At 58.5% G+C, this 21,631-nt stretch overlaps 1 protein-coding gene across 12 annotated transcripts in view; it reads right to left on the minus strand.

Annotated features, from left to right (window-relative positions):
* Positions 1–21,631, minus strand: part of ARHGEF10L (Rho guanine nucleotide exchange factor 10 like) — a 152,675-nt gene that overhangs the window by 45,076 nt on the left and 85,968 nt on the right. For 5 of the 12 annotated variants that reach the window (XM_046660362.1, XM_046660354.1, XM_046660356.1 and 2 more), the window contains 9 exons: positions 20,693–20,809; positions 19,166–19,258; positions 18,251–18,424; positions 13,745–13,890; positions 12,008–12,022; positions 11,586–11,767; positions 8,527–8,642; positions 7,931–8,058; positions 6,399–6,502 (listed from right to left, as the gene is read on the minus strand). In XM_046660362.1, coding sequence (XP_046516318.1) covers positions 6,399–6,502; positions 7,931–8,058; positions 8,527–8,642; positions 11,586–11,767; positions 12,008–12,022; positions 13,745–13,890; positions 18,251–18,424; positions 19,166–19,258; positions 20,693–20,809 — 1,075 coding nt within the window. The remainder of the gene's footprint in view (positions 1–6,398; positions 6,503–7,930; positions 8,059–8,526; positions 8,643–11,585; positions 11,768–12,007; positions 12,023–13,744; positions 13,891–18,250; positions 18,425–19,165; positions 19,259–20,692; positions 20,810–21,631) is intronic. The other 7 variants (XM_046660363.1, XM_046660357.1, XM_046660366.1 and 4 more) reach the window with 3 other exon arrangements.

Raw genomic sequence — 21,631 nt, forward strand, 5'->3', positions numbered from 1 at the left:
GCACCCTGGGTGACAGGGGCCACTCAACAGAACGACATCAAGCTCAGGGGCACCCAGAGCTCTGGAGACGGGAGGAGCGCGCATCGATTGAACTGTCATGACGGCAGCCTTCCTACCAGCAATGCAGCTGCTGTGGCAACGAGAAAGCCGGGACCCAGGCCCAGCTCAGGTTGCAAGTGTCCTTCAGCCACATGGGGATGCTGGCCAGTCATCCCGCACTAACTCCTGCCCCTAGAGTCAGGCCTCCCCAGCAGCCAGCGCCATCCTGCTGACCTTCGCTGGACCTCGCCGCTCCCCTGCCTAAAATCGTCAGTCAAGTCCCAGTCCACGTGGAATAAAATCCAAACGCTTCCGGAAGGGCTGCCGGACTCGCCTTCCTGCCCGGCCTCGGTCCCAGGCTCCACCGTGCTAGGCTTTCCTCGGCAACTTGAACAGGACAAGCTGGGACGCGCCCTCTGCGTGCCACGCCGTGCTCAGCTCTCTCCAGGGCCAGCTCCGCTCCTCTTGGAGGCTTAGGTTAAGCGCCCACCTCCTGGGCGTGGCCTTAACTGACCATCACCCCAGCCCTCCCTCCGTCCCTTTCTGTCTCGGCCCCTCTTGCTGTGGCTCACGGCCTTTACCACAATTCCCAGCTGTTTTATTGGCTTGTCTATTTTTCCCTCTGTGTGCGTGTGTGCACATCCATGTGTGCGTGTGTGCATGAGTGCATTGTGTGTGCATGTGTGCGTGTGCACCCACAGGCTCCCCTACCACGCCGTGTTCTGCGAAGTCTGAGACCGTCTCCACCATCTCCTTCTGCACCACACGCCACCCCTCACACAGTGCCAGACACACCACAGACCATCGGTCCCTGTGTCTGGCATGAACGAAGTCTCTTCTCAGAACCTCATTTTCCGGATTTGCCAAATGGGAACCAGCCAGGAGAGCGGGCCCCCCCAACCCGGCACCCAGCACGGAGCAAGTGCTGGAGAAAGGCCGTCACTGAGGAGTGGGAACCGGCGCAATCGGTCAGTGGGCACAGAGCTTCGGTCACAAGACAAATAAATCCTAGAGATCGTCTGTGCATCCCAGCGCCCATGGTTGACAATCCGGTATCAAGTGCTTAAAATTTGCTAAGAGGGTAGATCTTACGTTAACTATTCTTATCACAAAAAAATAATAATTAATAAGAGGGCGGGGGGAACTCTCAGAGGCATGGATTTGCTCATGACATAGACTGTGGTGACGGGCTCGCAGGTGTGCACTTATCTCCACTCATCAACCCGTACGCATCAAATAGGCGCAGCTTCTTGTGTGTCAATCACACCTCGGTAAAGTGGCTGTAAAAAGGCCACTGCCACCAGGGAAAGGTGGTGTGTGGCATCGGTCACAGCACAGGAAGGAAGTAGCAGGTGTGGACGCTCTGAGAAGTCAGAACCACTCGCAAATGTCAGGCCCTGTTACGTGAGCAGCCCGCTCCGCCAGACGCTCACGCACCGCGCCCCCCTCCCTCAAGCAGTAGAGTCGCCGGGCGGGGAGCTCACTCTAAACGGGCTCAGAAATGTCCCCCGTGTCGGGCCCTCCACTCACTGGGCCCTGGAGACCGAGTCGCCCGAAACCTGGTTCCTGCCACCAGGAGGAGAGGACATCAAGGAAAGGACAAGCACGGCAGAGGATGGCATCACGGCAACAGAATGACTGTGTGCACCGCGCTTCACAGTTTACAAAGCTCTGTCCCACACGTGGTCTCATTTCACCCTCAGGGCCACCAGGAGAGGTCAGTCTTTCCATCCTGGCTCTACCCGGGGGGGAAACAGAGGCTGGGGGAAGTGAAAGGCAGGGCCCAGGAGCGAAGGCGCCAGCCCAGGGGGGCGCTTTGCACTGCCCTGCAATGCCTTCCCCACGGGCCGGCTCCCTTCTCCTCGGCAGGTGCTCAGAGCGCAGCTGAGCGCTGCCTCCTGGGCAGCGAATAAAGACGGGTGAGCTTTGAGAGGCTGCCCTGCTCTCGCAGAGCTTGCAGTCATGCAGTCCCCGCCTCTACCAGCCAAGAGCCCGCTGGAGCACTCAAGCCCAGGTCCTCTGCAGCGGCCGCTGGAGCCCCCTCCTGTCACCACGTCACCATAGGTTCATCTTCTCTCTTCCCCCCACACACCCACAGACCATCAAGTCCTGGCACCTTATTACTATATATTTTCTTAATGATCTGATCTTCTCCTTCCAGATGGCGCCTTCCCTGCCTGTGATTGGGAACGCTCAGAGAAAATGGAGCTCTCGCTCCCCATCTGCCACTGCCATTGTTCCTGTCACAAAACCAGAGCGGCAGAGACCGAATCAGAAGGCTATTGCCGCTGAAAACTGAAAGCCCGCTTGGGAGAAGAGACATTAAGAACTGGCACTGACGGCAGAGCCGTGATTTCCAACTGACATTAAGTGGGGGCTTATTTAGCACCCCCCCAGTTTGCCAGCACCCAGTGAACACAAGAGCACCCGTGGGGCAGCAGCAGCAGCTCCAGGGCTGGAGCCACGTCCCCTTCCACTCCCCCACCTCCGAGCCCTCAGAACAACCCCCCAGCCGCAGCAGGCTGACTGCCAGAAGGGCCCTGGCACATCCCAACTCAGCCTCCAGCTCGCTGTGTGACACTGAGCAGGACACTTAACCTCTCTGAGCCTATTGCCTCATCTGGAAAATAGGGGAAATAATTCCAACCATTTGGAGGTGTAAGCACTGGAAAGAATACATATAATGCCGGGCATACACCAAGCACTTGGGAAATAGTGTCCACGATGATCAAATAGGGGTGTCTATTACTGTGCTTGAGGGTGGCTGCCCACGAGGCCACCTCACCACCAGGCTGAGCCCACCCCCTCCCCGCCTCCCACTCTCCTCCTGTGCTCAGTCCCAGGGCTGTGCCTCTCCGGTCTCTACCGCCCAAGGGACAGCCCGACTGCCCTCTCCACCTTCCAAACCCAGGCTGCCTTCAAGGCCCTCCCACACCTTGCAGGGCCACAGAGGTGCTGCTGGCCACGGCCACAGCCACCGGGGCTGGCAAGACCTCTGTACATGTCTTCTCCAAACACCCTCCGCTGCAGAGACACTGGTGTCCAGGGAAGCCAGGTGGCTGGCCGTGGTCAGTGGGGGGATAAACCCCAGTAGGGCTTCCTGGGCACCATCCTGGAGGGCAGACCCGCGGCTCCGGCTGACAGCTCGGGCAGGGCCCGGCACGGCCTCTAAGCTGGCAGAGGTGAATGGAGACGAGGAGTCGAACACACGCTGCCAGCTGCCTGGGCCGCACTCAGGATCCCGGAACCGGGTCCACTGTCAGTGGAGTGCTGGCGTCATCGTGGGGCTGAGGGCTGGAAAACTAACCACGTCAGAGGCCATGAGGGGCCCCCGGGCCGCATCCCCCGTGGATGTGTCCCTGTGAACGGGAGGTCAGCCCGTGGCCTGGCAGCCCAGGTCCACTGGGGAGGTGGGCACGAGGAGAGTTGTGGGTGGGAGATGCTACGGGAGCCCATGGAGTGTAAGGGCCAGAGACACAGCTCTCAGGAAGGGCCCTCACCTCTTCCTTCTCTGGGGCCTCCCACCTGCAACCCTCTTCCAGGGCCTTCAGAACAGGAGACTAACAGGCAGAGGGGCGGAGGGCATCCTGGCCCCACTCTGCACCAAATCATGTGACCTCAGGCCGGTCACCTCCCCATCTGAGACGGAGGCACCCTTGTCCTATGAGCTTGTCCCACGTGCCAGGCACTGGCCGCCCAGGCAACCCCTCCCCCTATGCTCACAAGAGCCCTGTGAGGGGCCCCTGGCATCCTCCCCATTTGCTGAGAGAGACCCCAAGGTTTCTAGAGGCTAATCGTCCACCCGCGATCTCGGTGCTGTGGGCAGCAGAGCTGGGGACTGACCCTAGTCTGGTTCCCTTTCACGTGACTCGAAGACCCCAAAACGCAACAGGGGAAGGGCCCATGGAGCTCCAGTCCCAGTTACAGGAGGGAGCCAGCCTTTCCCAGGACCACACACATGCCGGTGGCCACGCTAAGATGTGAACAGGGTCCCCAGATTCCCCCACCCTTCCAAGGGACAGAACTGATCCACTTCCAGGATCCCAGGCACCCCCCACTCCAGCCCCCTCCTTTCTCAGTCTTCAGGAGATTATGATCTCGCACACTGTAGTCAGGGAGAGAGGAAGATACAGGGGAAAAAATTAAAGGAATAACATCTTTTGAATAAATGTTTTTCACGGCTCCTTCTAGAGGGCTCATATTATTTCTCCCGGCACCGGGCACTGCAGATAAAAAAACAAACTGGCAAAATAAAAGGAACAAATTATTCAAGCCCCAGGGGAACCCAGGCATTCAAATAAGATTTTGAATGACTCTCCTTCCATTAAAACTTGGCTGCAGTGAAAGTGCTGGAGATAAGGCGGCTGAGTGTCTTCCCAGGCCCCCAGAAGGGAGATGCCGGCGTCAGTCACTCCTCCCCATCGGAGGCCCAGCCCCACTGGGCAGAGCAGCCGCGGTTCCAACAGGAGGTCCACCCGCCCTTAGAGCAGGTGTACCAACAGGGCTCGGGTGCCTGCCCAAGACGCACCTGCTCCATGGGGCGGGGGCACGGGCAGCCTCCTTAGCGCTCCCCCGGGCCAGCACTCCCCTGTCCTCTGACAGTGCCTGGCCAGCTTCTGCTTCGATCCCTTCTCCATCGGCAGAGGCTTATGCAACATCAGCACCAGCTCCAAGGGGCTGGCTGAGCAGAAGCCTCTGACTGTGGGTCCTCCAAAGCCACAACATCCTCCCCATTCCCTCCCCGCCCTCCACACCTGCCCCTCCGATGCCCTCTCTGCACAGCAGCCACAATGATCCACTTCAGTGGAACGCAAATCAGGACACTGTCCAGCTCTCAGTGCTACAACCAAGACCTCCCACCAAGCCAGGTCCACAACAAGTTCCATACACCTCACCCTGGCTTTCTGGGAAACCAGGCCCCCCTTCCACCCACCTACTTCTCTCCCCACAATTCACCAGCTCTGGCCACCTCAGGCCCTTTGCACTTGCTGCTCCTGAAGCCTGGATCACTCTGCGCACATCTCTGCAGGGCTTCAGATGTCACCTCCTCAGAGGCCCTCCCTCACAGCAATCCTGGGCCCCGGGTTCAAGGCCAGTCCCGTCACCCGGCTCTATCCCCTTCACGGCCACGCCCCTCCCTGTTGATTTGCTCCTCTGTAATGTCAGCTTGCCTCTCATAAACCATGAGCTCCTTGAGAGCAGAGATATTTCTGTTTTCGTCATTGCCCTTTTCCCTTACACCTAAAGTCGCTGTAGAGACTCAATAGTTTTTAATTGATGAAAGCCAGTGATGAAGGTCCGAACTTCCTTCCAGAAATGTTTCAAAACACACTGGAAATACATATTTACCTCTAAAAAGATCACACCAGGAAAAAAAGAAAAAGAGAACAAAAAGACAGTCCCTGCTGTGGCCTGGAATACAGCACACGAGATTCTAGTGCATCTCAGGGGACACCAGCTCGATGGGCAAGGCGCCAGGCCATTGGTCCCTTCAAAAAGAGGACAAATAAAGTAACTATAACTTAACGAAAGTGGTTGGCCAGGCAGAAACCTGCCAACTTGAGGAAGCAGAAGGGAAGGAATTTCTGTGCTGGCTCTGTCCCTTCCTGCTGTGTGGGCTCAGGCAAGTCACTGCACCTCTCTGGGCTTCAGAAGTCTCATCTGTAAAAGGGGGTTCCCAACAGACCTACCTACCTCTTAGGGTTACTGTGAATGTGAGATGAAAGAGATTTGCAAAAAATGCTTAGAAAAATGCCTGCCCCGGTGGAGTGTGCTGTAAATATAAATGTCCACGACTTATCTGTATTATTAGGGATGCACAGGAGAAAAAAATAAAGAGGTCCTTGGTTGAGACTCAGTTGAGTCCAACCTGCAGCGTCTTTTTTGGTAACAGCCTTATTGAGCTGGAATTCGGCTCCCGTAAAACGCACCCTTTTAAAGTGTACACATCACCGGTTTCCAGCACATTCTGAGTTGAGTAATCATCACCACTATCTAATTTTAGAACATTTTCATCACCTCCACTGAAAAAAAAAAACCCTTAGCAGTCACTCTCATTCCCCATGCCCCCAGGTCCCTCCAACCACTAGTTTACTTCCTGCCGACGCCCATCATTTTACAGATGGGGAAACTGAGGCTCAGAGAGGGGAAGCGACTTGTCCACGGTCACTAAGCAGAGCCTCAGGACTCAGAACTCGGCTCCAGTCGTTCCTCCACTGCACCTCCTCCCTCCACCTCCAAAGCCCCCCCAGCCCCCCCCCCCCGGAGCCCAGACACCCCCCACGCACTCACCCCCTCCCCCAAACCTCCCCTCTCCGCACCCCTGGCCCCTAACACGCTCTCCCCAGGGCTTCACTCACGGAGTCCGATCTTGGCCAAGTGCAACCTGTTGACCCAGGAGATCTTGCTCAGGGGGTTGGGGGTGATGAAGACCACCATGAAACTGATGGGGCGACCGGACCTGCTGCGAGAAGGTGAGGCCTGAGCACCCAGAACAAGGGCCCGGCTCCCCAGGCAGGCACCCGGCTCCTCCTTCAACCCATGTGCTCTGGAGGGAGGGCGAGGTCTGCTCAGAGCATCAGAACCAGAGGGGCCGGTGACCTGGGAAGCCTCACTCCCCTGGGGGAGGAGTCCCTCGACCCACGGCGGCCCCAGGAGGGAGGTACCTCCCCAGAGCGGCCAGGCCACACTCCCCAGCCCAGCCCCGGGCCCTCGGCGCGGGTGCCCAGCGAAGCCAGAGGGGGCCGGGCCCTCTGCAGACTGCAACTAAGAGGCCTTCCAGGGCTCCACCGGTCAGCTTTCTCCAGGCCTGTCAGGCACCTGAACAGGTCAGAGCAAAGCCTCTGCAGGGAGGGACCGGTCTCCCTCGGGGCCCCTCCCAGCACCTGACACAGGGCAGTTGCTCAGTAAATGCGAATGGACACACGAAGAAATGAAGAAATGAATGAATGGAGTTGTGCACAGGCTGGGACAGCTGAAGTCACTTTTGTCACTACACTGTCCTCTCATCCCGGAGCAGCGGGGGCCCCTTCAGAGTTCTCTGGGGCCTATTCTCCTCATGGGCCACCCCAGCCCCGGGAGCATGACCCCTCTACAGTACACAGGGATAAAGGGGCACAGAGAGGGGAAGGAGCTGGGTGAGGCCACCCAGCCGGGCAGTGGCCAATTCGGGTTAGAGCTCAAAGCTGCTGGCCCTCAGACGCAAGTCCTGAGCCTCAAACACAGGGCTCTGATGGTCCTTTCCCTGCAACCCTCTGGCCCCAACCTTCCCCCGACCCAGGAGGCCAAACCCCGGGCTCTGAGCCCCTCACAGCACCAGCCTAGGCTTCAGGGTCAGGCCCCCTGGGAACTCTTCCTCCTACTCTGTGGCCTTGGGCCATCACGTAACTGAGCCTGACCTTCCTCATCTGTAAAATGGGGGCGAGGATGCCCTCTTACAGAGCGGCGGGAGGGCCAGACAGACACCCTTCCCCATCTCTGCCGGGCTGTCATCAACGCCACAAACATCAGCTGGGAGTCTACTGAACACAAGCTCCCGTGGGGGCATCGGGGGCGGGGGACACGCTGTGGGGAGGCAGGTCCACGGAGGGGAGACCCAGGGCCTGACCCCAGGGGATGGCACAGTCTGCTGGGAGGGAAAAGGACTCAGCACAAATGGATCCAACCAAGAGCAGAGTGTCCAAGGGTCCTAACAGAGGAGGGGGCTCACCCCCCGTGTGAACAGGTTGTTCGTTCATTCATTCATTCAACAATGAGCATCTACTCAGCGCTAATCGCTGTGCTGAGCATGGCCTGCAGTGCGCACACCCCCACTCTCATCACAGCGATACTGACGAAAGGGACGGCTCCGGGACCCCTCCGAGTCCCCCCACTTCATGGGCGGCCCCCTCACTTGTCGGGCTTCCCGGGAAGCAGGAGCCGGAGGCGGCACTTGTTGGCCGAGTGGATCTCCTCCTCCTTTACCCGCATGAGCCTCTGCAGGGCCAGGCACCAGTCTTGAGCCACGGTCATGTTCAGGTTCTAGGGTTGAGGACGCCAAGGAGGTCACACATGGCCCGTTAGCTCCCCAAAAGCCGCGCCAGACCCTACGGCGATCGGGGCTCCCCTGGGGGAGGGGGACGGGGAGAAGTCCTGGAGCTCAGCCTGCACCACTCACTCGGCCACAAGTGGGACACCCCCACGCCCCAGGCCGAGGGCAGGCCGCCCAGCCCCGCATTCAGACCCCACCCGGCACCTTTGAGAGGGACACCCCCTCCCAGTCAGCTTCCTCTCCAGCCTGGGGCGAGGCCCAGGAAGGGGCTGTGAGACTGACTGGCCACTGTGCAGGGGACAAAAACAATGCCCCACGGCAAGGCCCCGCGTAACCCAAACCAGATGTCCAGGTAGCGACAGGGAGCTGAGCCACTCCTGCTGCCCCTGGGAGCTCAGAAGCCAGGGGACGTGGGGAGCCCAGGCCGAGAGGAGCCGCCCGGCCTGCCTGCGGCGTACCTGGTAGGTGCCGTGCAGCGTGCTGATGAGGAGGGTTATCTGCTCCACCACGGCCAGGTCCTTCTGCAGGTCCTGCAGCTCCTGGAAGAGGCGCGGGGGGCCGAAGCACACCTTATCTGGGCAGAGAAGAGACCCAACTCAGCCTCAGGGGTGGGGACGGTGCAAAGAAGCAGCCACGCATCCTCTCACTGCAAAAAAGAAGAGCTGTCGCCCTGGAGAAAGGGCCCTAGAGATACAGAAAGAAACACTACCAGTCTCTTGCATCCTGGCGGGGGAGGGGGGACAGATCCAATCACAGGTAAAGTCTAGTCCCTGGGATGCACGCCACACTCAGGCTACACAAAGGGTCATAGGAAACCAGAAGACTGAGAACCAAGAGTGCCGAGGTGCCTTCACAGAGCCAGGGAGTGGTGGGCACAGCCAAAAACGAAAACAGCACGTGCAAAGGCACTGTGGCTCAAGGAAGCCCTTGAACAGCAAATTGTCCAAAGATGTACTGAGGACCTACTATGTGCCAGGTTCTATTCTAGGAGTTGGAGAGACAGCTGTAAACCAAACAGACAGGTTCTCTGCTCTTATGGAGCTTATGACCAGGGTGTGGGGGAGGGGAGCAGTCAATTAACAACTGCAGATGGTGGAAGGTGCTGGGGAGGAAGATATCAGGGAGATGGGACAGTGATGGGGGTTGGGGCTGCCCAGATCTCTGGTGATAATACAAATGGAGTGTTGGGGGCCTGAGGGGTGGGCAGCACGAGACAGAGCAGGAGGGACCAGCAGGGGCAGATGGGGAAGTCCTTGACTGCCATGCGAGGGAATCTGGGCTCTGTTCTCTAGGCCCTGGTTTCTCAAGCTGAGGTCTTACAGCGTCCCAGGGGAGGGGGATGGGGAGGCCTTACTACAGGTTTTCATTTAGATGATGATCTTAAAAGCAGATGCTCATCCCAAGACACCTGGACATAATGACTTTAAAGCCACGTGCTGCTGCAAAATCAGGGCTTCCGTGGGCTCTGGTCCTGAGCAGGACCACGTGAATGGTCACCAAGGAGTAAGGAGCAAGGTGGGCACAGGCGTAAGTGACACAGTCACACGAAACGATGGGCAAAAAAGGGCTCAGCAGTGACCGAAATGGGGTGAGCTGGCGGGAAATGCCGGCCACCACAAGGCACCCTGTGGCCCACAGGGAGCAGAGAATTCATAAGGACCTGCCCCGCAATTGGGCCACATCCATATTGGGAGCAATTTGGTTCCAGCAAAACATCATCATCCATCACGTTAAATTAATGCTGTTGATTTGAATTTTACCGTTCTGTAGCCTCATTTTTATTCCACTTGTGATTTTGTTTTGGTTTTATGGTTGTTCGAGGGATATAAGCATAAGGAGTTTATTACACCTAGTCTTATATTTGCACATATTTGAATAACAATACAATAAAAAATCATTCAAGGCCAACTGGGGCTCAGCCAGGACTTCTTTCCCCCCTGTCCAGGGGGTCTGGCAGCCTATCACTCCAGGTTGAATGTGGCCACAGACACAGCGGTCGCTGAAGGACGGGAGCCAGAGCGAGGCCCCCGAGTGGTGGGGGGAGAGTGGACGCAGCCAGGACGGAGGTGGCTCCGAGGGAGGCAAAGCGGCCAAGGAGCCCTTGCCGGGGGCTTCTGTCAGCAGAGTCAGGAAGGCAAAACAGCGCCTCCTGCCTCACAGGCCGGGGGAAGACACAGCAGCTGGAAGAGGATGCAGCCGGCCGGCCCAGCCCTTCGAGGGCGAGAGTGTGTGGTGCAATGGTTCCCTCAGTTTCCAGAATTGCCGGCAGCCCCGTGAGGCCACCTCCTGGGTCCAGTGATGGACAGAGCCTGGCCAGTGGGGAGGAGGAGGAGAGCCAAATGCCTTCCCAGCCTGTGGAAGGTGCTGGGGGCTCACAGCTCCTTTCTGCTAGCCCAGCAGTTCAGCATCCTTTGTTCATTCAACAAATGTGTGTTAACGCCCACTGCGCTCGGGGTTTGGGGTGAGGGATACACGCACGCCAAGGGGAGAGACGGCAAAAAAGCCATCACCATAAAGGCGAGAATACAATGGGGCCTGGAGAGCACAGGATGGGGGACTGGCCGAGTCAGAAGGCACCAGGAAAGGCCTCTCTGAGGAGGTGCCATCTGAGCTAAGATGAGTGAGGACAAACTAGTCAAAACTGGGACGGCAAGAGAACATTCTGGAAAAGGGCAGAGGAGAGGAGAAGACTGTGAGACAGGAGGGAGCACGGCCCCCTAGGAACCAAGCACAGGGAGTGAGGGTGGAGTGGGCTGAGGCAGGGTGGGCACCCAGGACTGGCACGTGGGCTGAGCAAGGACCTGGGACCTTATCCTGAGAGCCATGGGAAGCCACTGGCGGGTTTCAGGTGGTGGGTGCCACACACAGATCTGTTCTGCATTTTGAAGAGTGGCTCTGGGGATGGGTGGAGGATGGGCAGGAAGGGGGACAGGGGAGCGGGGGCAGGACAGCAGCCAGGAAGCTACTGCAGCAGCACGGGCGCATGGTAACGGCCACCACAGAGATGGAGAGAGATGCACGGCTGCCGAGCGCCACTCTGAGTTCTCATTCTCCTCGTTGTCCGACAGAGTCTGAGGGGATGACCAGGCAAGGACAGGGGTTGGGGAGGATTCGGGCAGAGCCAGACAGCCCTGAGCCTGGTCCCTGAGGGCTTAGGGGACATGGTGTCACCTGGGCCCCTCACTGCTCAGAGGGGTGAACTGAGGCACAGAGAGGAGGCGACACCTGCCGACGTCCCACAGGGAGGCAGGCAAGGGCCAGGCAGGATCTGGAAGTCACACTTTCTGACTCAGTCGTTGCATGCGTGTGCACGGGTGTGCACAAGGGCGTACAAGGTGGGGAGTAGGGACATGTCAAGTGTGGGGCGGAGGTGTGACTGTGTGGGGTGTACGTGTGCAGGTGGGGTTGCCAACCAGCAAGAGCCTCTCAGCCAAGGGGCCCATCGGCCTGAGGGTCCCCAGACGGGTCCCAGCAGCCTGGGCAGGTCCTCTGCAGGGGCAGTGGGGCGGGTACTCACTCTGGGCCTGGCCCGCGGCCGAGGCCTTCTTGGCGCCGGCGTGCTGGATGAGCACGTTGTCCTTGTCGTAGGAGCCGCCCTCCTGGCCCACCTCCACCACCTGCACCTGGGGCAGCGCCGTGTTCCACTTCACCACGTACTTGGGCCCCAGGGGCACCAGGCTGCTGATCTCCAGCTGGCCCCTGCCGGCACAGACAGGACGAGGCCCTGGAGAGCCCGCGGCACCCCAGCCCCAGGGCCAGCCCAGAGCGCCGCTCCTCGGCACACCAGCTCAGCCAGGCACCTCGCAGCCCAAGCACAAGACCTCAGGCCAAAACCAAGCCGGGCAGAGCAGGGAGCCGTCGATGAGGCAGAAGCACGGGAGCATCCAGGCCCAGCCCAAGATCCAGAGTCATGGGCCCCCCAGGTCCCCAAACCCCTACCTGTGGTTGGCAGGCCTGAGGAAAAAGACAAGAAGGAAGGGAAGGTCATTACTGTTACTGAACAATTTCCACTCAGTGGGCTGAGACCCCTGGGGGCCAGAGGAGACCACGAGGAGGGCCTTCTCCCTGGGCTCATCCTTGTCTGGAATAATATAAGCTTCCTAGCAGGGCGACTGTGGGAAGCAGAGGTGATGGGCCAGACAAGGCCACTGATGCTAAGACAGGTCATGTGACTTACCCCAAATCACCCAAAATGATCCCCCAAAACTGGGCCACTAGCATCCCTATCACACTTTCACACATGCGAGACCCTGGGAAACAGGAGGGCAGAGGGGGTGTGGGTCACATTTGGTGTGTAGGACACAAACGGGACTTAAAAATTAGAGTGCTTGAGGAAGTGAGTGAGCGGATGGGTCGGCCACGAGCACCGCCACGTGATCTGGGACAGAGGCTTCCTTGCCTGAGTCCCCTACCAGGGCCTGGTCTTGCCCAGAGCTGTGAACTGGCACAAAGTCAGGGCTCAGTAAATGTCTGATGGATGAACAGACGATGGACAGGTGTGTGGAGCCGAGGGAGTGTGCGAGTCCCCGGACAGCTGCCTGCTCCCCTTCCAGGATGCGTGATCCACAACCACGGATAATCCCCAAATCTGCTCCGTGGCTGTGCACCCAGCCGACTCAGGGTGCAGAGTCTAAGTTAGGCCCCCCAGGCGCCCCCCACCCCACGGGTGCTCCAGCTGGGGGCTGGGAGAGCCAGACCGCACAAACATCAACTTGGGTGATGCCCCTCTGAAGCGGAGTTACTGCTGCCATATTGTTGTCCGGGATGTTTTTTAAAGAGTGGTCAAATATGGAGAGCAGAGACTCTCCTCCACTCGAACGGGTAACAGTCCGGCTGGAAAGGTCCCAGCTGGAGTTCGTTCGGTAAAGGGTCCCAGCCCCCGACACCGACAGGGCCAAGCTGGAGATGCGAGGGAGTGAACCACGCCAGGTGGGGACTGAGAAAATGGGCAGAGCACCAGCCCCAGGAAACGGGCCATGTGACCCAGTTCTCCGTCCGTGTGGCCCCAGGCAACGTGGGATCTTCCAAATTTTCAAGAGAGGCCAAAGGTCTCCATCCTTGTGTGAACTCCCCCTGTGAGCCAAACGTAAGATTTCCAGAGGCCTAATGCGACCCATGGGCCACGAGTTTGCAGACTCTGATCAAAAAGATTGCCCTCACCCCATTCCGGGCTCCAACTCGTTCAGGCATGGCCTGAAGGCATTTCTACTCTGACACAGAACCAGGAAACCAGGCTCCTGTAGGGAGAAGATGCTCTGGGCATGGGGGGAAAGGCAGAGACTCCTGCCAAGAACAGGGAGACCTGGCCAGAGGACAAACCGATTCGGATTAAAGCAGCAGGGGCTTGGGTTGGACATAAAGAAGAATCTCTTAAAGTTCAAAGTGGTCAAAACTCAGGAGGCTGTTCAGCTACCAACGGCAGAGTTCCAGAACAGACCGCTCTACAGTGGACAGCTGTTTGCCCCGAGGTCAGGAGTTGCCCCAGTGGCCTCTCCAGGTGCTTCTCAGCTCTGGGGACCAGGGACAGAGCAGACCAAGAGGGACGCAAGAGGAAGTCAGAATATCGGAGACCTAAGCAGAGCCCATGTGAAACCCTGTCACAGAGAGGCCGGCCGAGGGACTGGGACAGGACAGGAGTGGGTCCCCAAGAAGGGGCGACAGCCCAGACCCGCTTACTTGAAGTTGATGTTGGCGCAGACCAGCATGTCATTGAGCAGGAAGACCCTTCGCTCCTTGGACTTGATCAGCTGCCCGCGGTCACCGTACACGGTCTCCGTCAGAGTCTCACACAGGAGCAGCTGCCGCTGGCCCGAGGTCAGGAGCTGGGGGAGGCAGGCAGAGCAAGGTCAACGCTAGCATCACACGCAGGCTGCTACGCAGACAGCACCATGCCCAAGACCCAGAATTCTCTGCCGTGCACAAAGGGGACCGAGGCTAGGAGAGGCGGAGGACGAGGCCACACCCTCCATCCCCAGGGTGACAAGAGGCACTGGGGAGGACGCAAGAGGACCACATGCTGGGTTCTCCGGCTGCCCCTTCTGCCCAGCCGCCAGCAGGTGAGCCAGCCATGGCCAGCACCTCCCTGTGGCAATCCCGCATGACTATCACTGCCAGTGACACAAGCTCTGGAGTCACAGACACGTGCTCCCGCGCACGTGGGGCAATAACCTCCATCGCTCAGATCACCAAGGTAATGCATGACCGAATCTGGCTGCGTAATTTGCAGAGCCCAGAGGAAGATGGACACGCAGCCCTCATTCAAAGGTTGTTAAGAATTTCTAGATGGCAACAGCAGAGCATCAAACCAAGTGTGGGGCCCTTCAGAGCACAGGCCCTGTGTGATGGCGCAGGTCGCACGCCCATGGAGCTGGCCCTGCATGTGGCACAGGGTGGACACTCCACAGGCAGCCGCTGTCGCCAATGCTGCTGCCTGTGATGGCTTCACATGAGGAGGTGCGGCCTCACGCACGGGGACTCCCGGCTGGAAGGAGGTGCTGTCCCGCACCCTGACCTGTGGGACAGCCTCGGCCAGGCTCGCCTCCTGGAAGGGCTCGTGATGGGGTAGCACAGATCTGCTGGTCAGCGAGGGACCCTCTGAGGAGGCCGCAGACCCTCCAGCCACAGGCATCCAAGCAGGCATTGCCAGTCTCAGGCTGGACACCAAGTCGGCCTGGAACCCGGGGGGCTTCTGAACACCAAGAACCCCTGCCAGTACTGGGACCACCATCCCGCCCGGGGACCCACTGGGAAAATATCTTTTTACTAACAGGGATTTTTTTTTTTTGGAGGGATGAGAATAGTCAGCAAAATTCATTTCTAAAACCCATGACTCTGATGACACCAGTTATCCTTCCTTCCTTGCATCCTTGCTGGGAAAGGGTTGGGTCACCCCAAAACCTCCCAGGAGAGAATGCCCTGTCATTCTCCGAAGAACCACATCTCTCAAGTTGACACAGAAGCCCGCAGGGGACCAAAGGCCCACCATGCACCGGGCACCTCGCATTTTGTCAACTCAGCAGTCCCCGGAGCCCTCCCCATTCCCAGAGGAAGAGACCAAGATCCAGAGGTAAAGCGACTTGCCAAGGCCAGCACCAGTGAAGCGGCAGCACGGGACGGAGCCAGGCCACGAGCACCGCCCCCAGCCCCAGGCAGCACCGCTAGCTCCTGGCTGCACACGACAGGACTCAGGGGAGGCCCCGCTGCTCCCAACACAAAATAGGACTGGGGGTCCCTCCAGGGTCCCCCATAACTGCTAAGGCCGGGCTTCCCCACCCCGCTAGTTGCACCAACAAGCTGACTGCCAGCTCCTGAAAACACAGCTGAGATCCTGAAGACAGTGGGCCCGCAGAAGGCTGCCCAGCGTGCCATGACCCAAAACTCAGGAGAGGAAAGTCCCCCGGGCTGCTGGCAACCATCCTCCTGCCCCTGAGGCAGATTAAAGAGAAAAGACAAAGAAAGCCCGGATATTGCACAAACACCCCGGAGGGTCCTGAGCAGGCACATTTTGAAATAGCCGGTATGGTTCCGTTGGGGGAACACCCAGTTTCGTTTCCGCTTTCCCCCTGGTGACGGACGGCAAAAGGAAAATCACTCGACTGGTCGTAGAACTGGGTGAGGCTGTCCCAGGGGGGCCCCGGCTGGGGGAAGGCACGGGATGCAGCCACCACCACAACATCCCACATGTACCAAACACGCCCCCCACTTGACAGGTGGAGAAACTGAGGCTCAGAGCCTTCAGTGCCTTGCCCAACACCAAACAGGTCTTCCTGACCTCCAGCCAGCGACCACTGCTCCTTCCTGCCCAGGTCCCTATGGGGGAGAGAGCAGAAGAGCACAGACGGCTCTTCCCAGAGCAACTGCTTCAGAGAAGGGCGTCCTTGTCCTGAGCCATCTCGTCCCACGGCAGCTGCACAGGTGTGTGAGCCGAAGCAAGAGAAACCCTCTTGGTTACAGAAAAGAAGCTAAAGGAGGGACCAGAGGAAGACACTTTCCAAGTACAAAGACCATCAAATACCAGCACAGGTGGCTCTGACTGAGCTGAAGTCTTTTTCTCGAGAGTGGTTCCAAAACAGGAGGCTCGTGTGGGACTGGCTGCCTGGAGGCGGAGAGAGGATCCCCACCTGTCGCGCCCACTCTGAGCAATCCTGGATGGGGACATGCCTCCAGGAGGGGGCTCCGTGCCCTGCCCGTCTTTTCTTCCCAGCACCATCCTCTTGGAACAGGCAAAGCAAATGCAGACGCCTGTGGGGCCGGCAGGTAACCTCAGTGGGAAGGCGTGAGTGGGGACTGAGGGGGCACGGGCAGCCACTACTCAGGTGACTGGTGCCAGCATGCCAGCTCTTCCAACCGTTCAAGACGATCCACAAGTCTGAATTTTATGGGACATCTCTCCACTTCTAAATGTTGGTAACTAACTCCATTTTCTTAAAAATACTGTGTGGGCCTAGAAACACACATACAGCCTGAATTTGGCCTGAAGTCTTAAGACATTGGACCTGAAGCTTAGAACTGCAAGGGGCCCTGCAGGTTATCTCGTCCCAGCCCAGCTTCACAGGCCTGTGGTGAAGGTCAGAGATGGCAACGTAGGTCAGAGAACGATACAGACTCTGAAGCGTGGTCCAGGTGGAGAGGGCGGTGGTCCTCCTGGTAATCCTTCCTGCACTCTTAGAAAGTTCCACCCCACGGGGCTGAAATCTCAGTGGCCTTAGTCGCTGGGCTTAATTCTGCTTCTGTAGCCCTCAGAGCCAGAAGGCTCCCAGTTTTTCCCCCAAAAGATCTGAAGACCTCCCTCTGACCCCACACGACATCCCTTCCCCAAAGAACAACCCATGTTCTCGCCAGCATGCGCTGGGGCGGGGTCACCTCACCCCGAACCATCTGAGCCAAGCTCTACCCTCTGGGGGGTGAAACAGGGTGGGGCCTGGCTGCGGACTCCCAGATCTGGTGCGGCTGCCGGGAGCTCATGTCACATGTCACTAGGGAATCAGAGGACTAAAGTTTACCAACAGGGGACCCTAGGGGTGACTATTTTTCAGTACGGGCTTTGTGTTTTAAAAACAGGTTCTCTACAGACACATCTGAAAGCATTTCAAGATTTTTTTGCTAGAATGTTCCTAAGTTGCAACCCCAAAACATGGCAAGAATTTCTCGTCTTTCTTCTTCTTTAAAAATAACACTAATATCTTGAGGGTATTATGTTAAGCAAAATAAACCCGACAGAGAAAGACAAACACTGTATAATTTCACTCATATGTGGAAGGTAAACAAACACATGGACAAAAAGAATAGATTAGTGGTTACCAGAGGGGAAGGGGGTTAAGGGGTGGGCATAAGGGGTAAAGGGGCACATATGTATGGTGATGGACAAATAATAATGTACAAGTGAAATTTCACAATGTTATAAAACTATTATGACCTCAATTAAAAAATAATACCTAAAAAATATATATATATATATATTTTTTTTTTTTTTCAAAAAAAAAAAAACCACTAATATGAGCCAGCCCTGGTGGCCAAGTGGTTAAGTTCAGTGTGCTCTGCTTCGGCAGCCTGGGTTCATTTCCCAGGCAGGGACCTACACCGCTCTGTCAGCGGCCACTCTGTGCTGGAAGGCTGCATACTAAAAAACAGAAGAAGACTGGCATGACGTTAGCTCAGGGCGAATCTTCCTCAGGAAAAAAAAAAAAAAACCACTAATAATGATGACAGCCACCTTGTACTAAGGACTCCGAGCCTGCCGCTTTGCCAATCCCTTCATTTGCCTTGCAGCAGCCCTGGGGGTCAGATGCCACTGAACCCTTCTCATTAGAGAGGGAGTAAGTGGGGTTCAGAGAAGCTGGGCGATTCCCCTGAGGCCACACAGCAAGCACCAGTGGCAAAATCTGAATTCTAACCCAGACTCCGACTCCAGAGTACATTCATTTAAGCACAGTACCAGGCTATGATTTCTGATGTCTTTACTGGCAATTACGCTGATGAAGAAAATCAGCTTTTATCCTAAAATGACGTGGATAGTAATGCATGTGGGCGTCCGTCCAGTGGAGACTAACCCTCAAGGTAAGGTCCGTGGCCTCAAAGCAAAGAATCCCCTCCCTCAGAGAACACCGCCACCTGGTGGGTGGCCGCGGGGCAGGAGGCCGGGCCACAGGTGCGGAGGGCTGCAGAGCAGGTGAGGGCACGCACCTTGCTGAGGCTGCTGCGGTCGCTGACGCTCTTGGTCAGCTGCTGGATCTCGGCCACCTGGTCGGCCAGCCGCTTCTGCTCGTTGAGCTTCTCAGCCAGTGTCTCCAGCTCCGTGAGGGCCAGCTGCAGCGAGAGCCGGTCCGGGTGGCCCCTGGGGGTGTTCTTCAGCATGTCCTGTCAGGGCCCAGAGAGCCAGGGCTGAGAACCCCCAGCCCAGCCAACCCTCCCCCAGCTGGGGTCAAAGCCTCAGCCCCCACAACCCCCACGGAGACCAGGTCTGAGAGGGGCCCAGCTTGCAGCCTGGACAGATGGTACCTGTCCTAGAGCCAGGCCCCAAGAAGCAGCTAATGAATGAAAGAGAATATGAACCTGCAGACCAGTCCCCAAGGCACCGATCAACGGCGTGCGAGACGAGAGTCCACTCCCGCAGCTGGCAGCTCTGAGGGCCAGAGGAAAACGCTCTGGGGCCCTCGGTCACTCCGCCCAGCACGGCGGCAGGGGGTCAGCCCCTCACTGAGGGCCATCGGCCATCTGGGGGCGTCCCAGGCTCTTGGGCCCTGCATGGGGCTAAGGCTCCCTCAGGAAGCCTGAAGTGGCCATGGTCAGCTCGTTTACTGAGCTGCTCGTCCCTGCCAGGAGCCCACAGTCTGTAGGATTCCACGGGCCTTCATTCCCTGCCCGCCACCTGGGCTCAGGCCACCAGCAGCCACTCTGTGTCCCCCACTGGGGGAGGTGGGAAATAAGCTGTTGGATCCCAGCGACTCCACCGCGGGAGTGGAGAAAGAGGGGGCCGAGGCCAGGCCCGCAGTCCACAGTACACATGGGCCGTGGCTGATGGGTGAGCAGCCGCGAGGCCCTGGGGCCCAACCCACACTGCACCCTGGGGGTCAGGGGCTGCCAGAACCCCAGTGGTACCTGAAGCAGGAGGATGAACTGCGGGAACCTCTGGATGGGCTTCACCATCAGCCCGTAGAGCGTGACACGGTCGGGGCTGCACACCTGCCGCCGCTGTGGGAGAGGAGGTGCAGTCACTCGCTGACCCCCTGCACGGGGGGCCCAGAGCCCGGGGGCACAGACGCCACCCGTCCTGGGCTCCTCTCCCCGGGCCCAGGTCTCTGCTCGGTCTCATGACTGAGAAAAGAGCCTAGGGGGGGTCCCTGGTGCTACAGCCAGGGGTCCCTGCCACCACCGGGGCTCCCGCACAGCCCCTCACCCTGGGGAGACTACAGCAGTCCTGTTAGTGTCTCTGGACTAAACGCGTAACTGGGAAATTCAGCAGTTCATTCTAGAAGTAGTCAGACAACCATTCCCTCCGCTTAAATGAACAGCCGAGTCCAGGCCAGCGTGAGGGGCAGGGCACAGGGTGTCTCTCCCTGTCCTGTCTCTTGCATCTGTTTCCACCACTCCATCCACACAGCTGTCGTCTGGATCCCTGGCCTTGTCCCCTACAACCCAGGCTGCTGCCACAGCTCCCCCATCGACCTCCACTGCCGTCTGCCCCGGCCAAGAACTCTTCAGGGGATCCCCACTGCCTGAAACAGGACATCCTCACCCCTGGGCCTGGAGGTCCAGAGCTGCCCAGACTGGACTCAGCCACCTCTGACCCTTCTCTCTGGGCCTCCCCAAAAGGCAGCCAGTCTCCCAGATCCAACCCGACTCACCAGCCCCCATCCTCCTGCCTCTGACCTTTGCCCCACCACCCCTGCACCCGGAACACCCTCTTTTCCACCTCTACCCATTATAATCCCCCCAGAACCCATGTCAGATGGCACCCCACTGAGAAAGCCCCCGAGCCTCTTGGATCGGGGCAGTGGGCTCCTCGGCTGAGCCCCAGCTCCTAGCCTACCTGTGCCTTCCACTAGGCGGCACGCTCCCTGCAGGCAGGGTCTCATCTGATCCACCTGACTGCGCACCCCAGGAAATGCGGGGAGCCTGGCCACAGCTGCACGAGGCCTTTGGTCCTTTAACCTCTGTTCTCCCAGGGGACCCCCAAGTCACCCTTTTGAGGAATTTCCTCACCCTTTTACAAATGAGGAAAAGGGATCAGTCCAGTGACAAGCTGAGCCACGCCTGGAGGCCCACCCAAGCCCCGCTAACCAGAGGAACGGGGCCGCACACTGCTGGGTCTACCCCCCAGACCCACCGCCTTCTCACCCACCCCAGAGACGTCACAGGCTTCCCCTCCCGCCTTCAAAGCTCTGGGATGCCAAGCAGCTTACAGACACTTCAATCTTAATCATGCTCCTGTTGGGGAGCAGGAGGGACCCCCTGTCTCCCCACAGGACCAGGGGTGCCCCAAAGGAAAGAGGGGCGATGTCCAGACCAAAGTGACGATGTGACAGCCAAGGCTGGGCTGCAATGTCCCCTCTCTCCTGGGAAACCTTCCTGCCCCCACCATCACCAGCGCCCCACTGAGGGGGCCCACACCACCCTCGGGCCCACCTTGAGGAACTCGAGGAAGGCAGGCTTGGTGAGACAGGCCTTCTTGATGATGGACATGGCGTTGGTGAAGTTGTTCACGTAGTCGCTGTACACGTCTAGCACCATGGACTTGGAGAACTGAAAAGGGCCGTGGGTGGGGGGGTCACATCCACATGAGGGGCAGGGAGGCCAGCCCCCGCAACTGCCAGCCCCAACTGTTCTCCTCTACCTGGAGATCCCAAGGAGCCTGGAGGTCAGGAACCTGTGACCCCACTGAGGAGAGGGAACCAGGCTCAGAGAGGTGAAGAGATGCCCGAGGTCGCAGGGAGGCAGAGGTGGGGCTGAGGAGAACCTGGCACGGCAGCCCCAGCCCTCCACCCTCAAGGACGGTGCTCCTGAGCCCGAGCCCTTGGACACACCGGCCAGGGCGTTGACTCTATTGAGCGCCGAGGTTTCAAAACATACATTTTTCCTTTTAGCAAAACTTAATTTACCTAAAACAGATCAAGGTGCAGTTCCACCGACTGGATCCCCTCCCCCATGAATCTCTCTGGGGCCCACAGACTTTGGTTTGAAAAACCACGAGTCCAGTGCACCCCTCCTTCCATGGATGGAGACCTGAGCCGGAGACAGCCCTGGAGCCGCCTGAGGTTGCACGACTGAGCTGGGACCAGGCCAGGCCTCCTGGAGCACCAACCAGAGCTCCCGCCCCGACACCCTGGGGCGGCCTCTGGGGGCCGAGGCCGAGGCCATGTGAGCATCTCCAAGAGCAGTCACTCTGCGAGGGCTCGGCAAGGGGCTTCAGACCAGCCCGGCAGCTGCCCACGGTGGCCAGCCTCCCAGAAGTGCTGCCACCTGAACAGAGCCAGGACAGTGCGCCGGCCTCACCACACCTGCAGACACCCCAAGGACACACTGGAGGCATGGCACCCACGCCAGCTTAGGCCAGGCTGACTGCGG

This window comes from Equus quagga, chromosome 5 (assembly GCF_021613505.1).
Source record: "Equus quagga isolate Etosha38 chromosome 5, UCLA_HA_Equagga_1.0, whole genome shotgun sequence".
NCBI classification, from domain to species: Eukaryota; Metazoa; Chordata; class Mammalia; order Perissodactyla; family Equidae; genus Equus; species Equus quagga.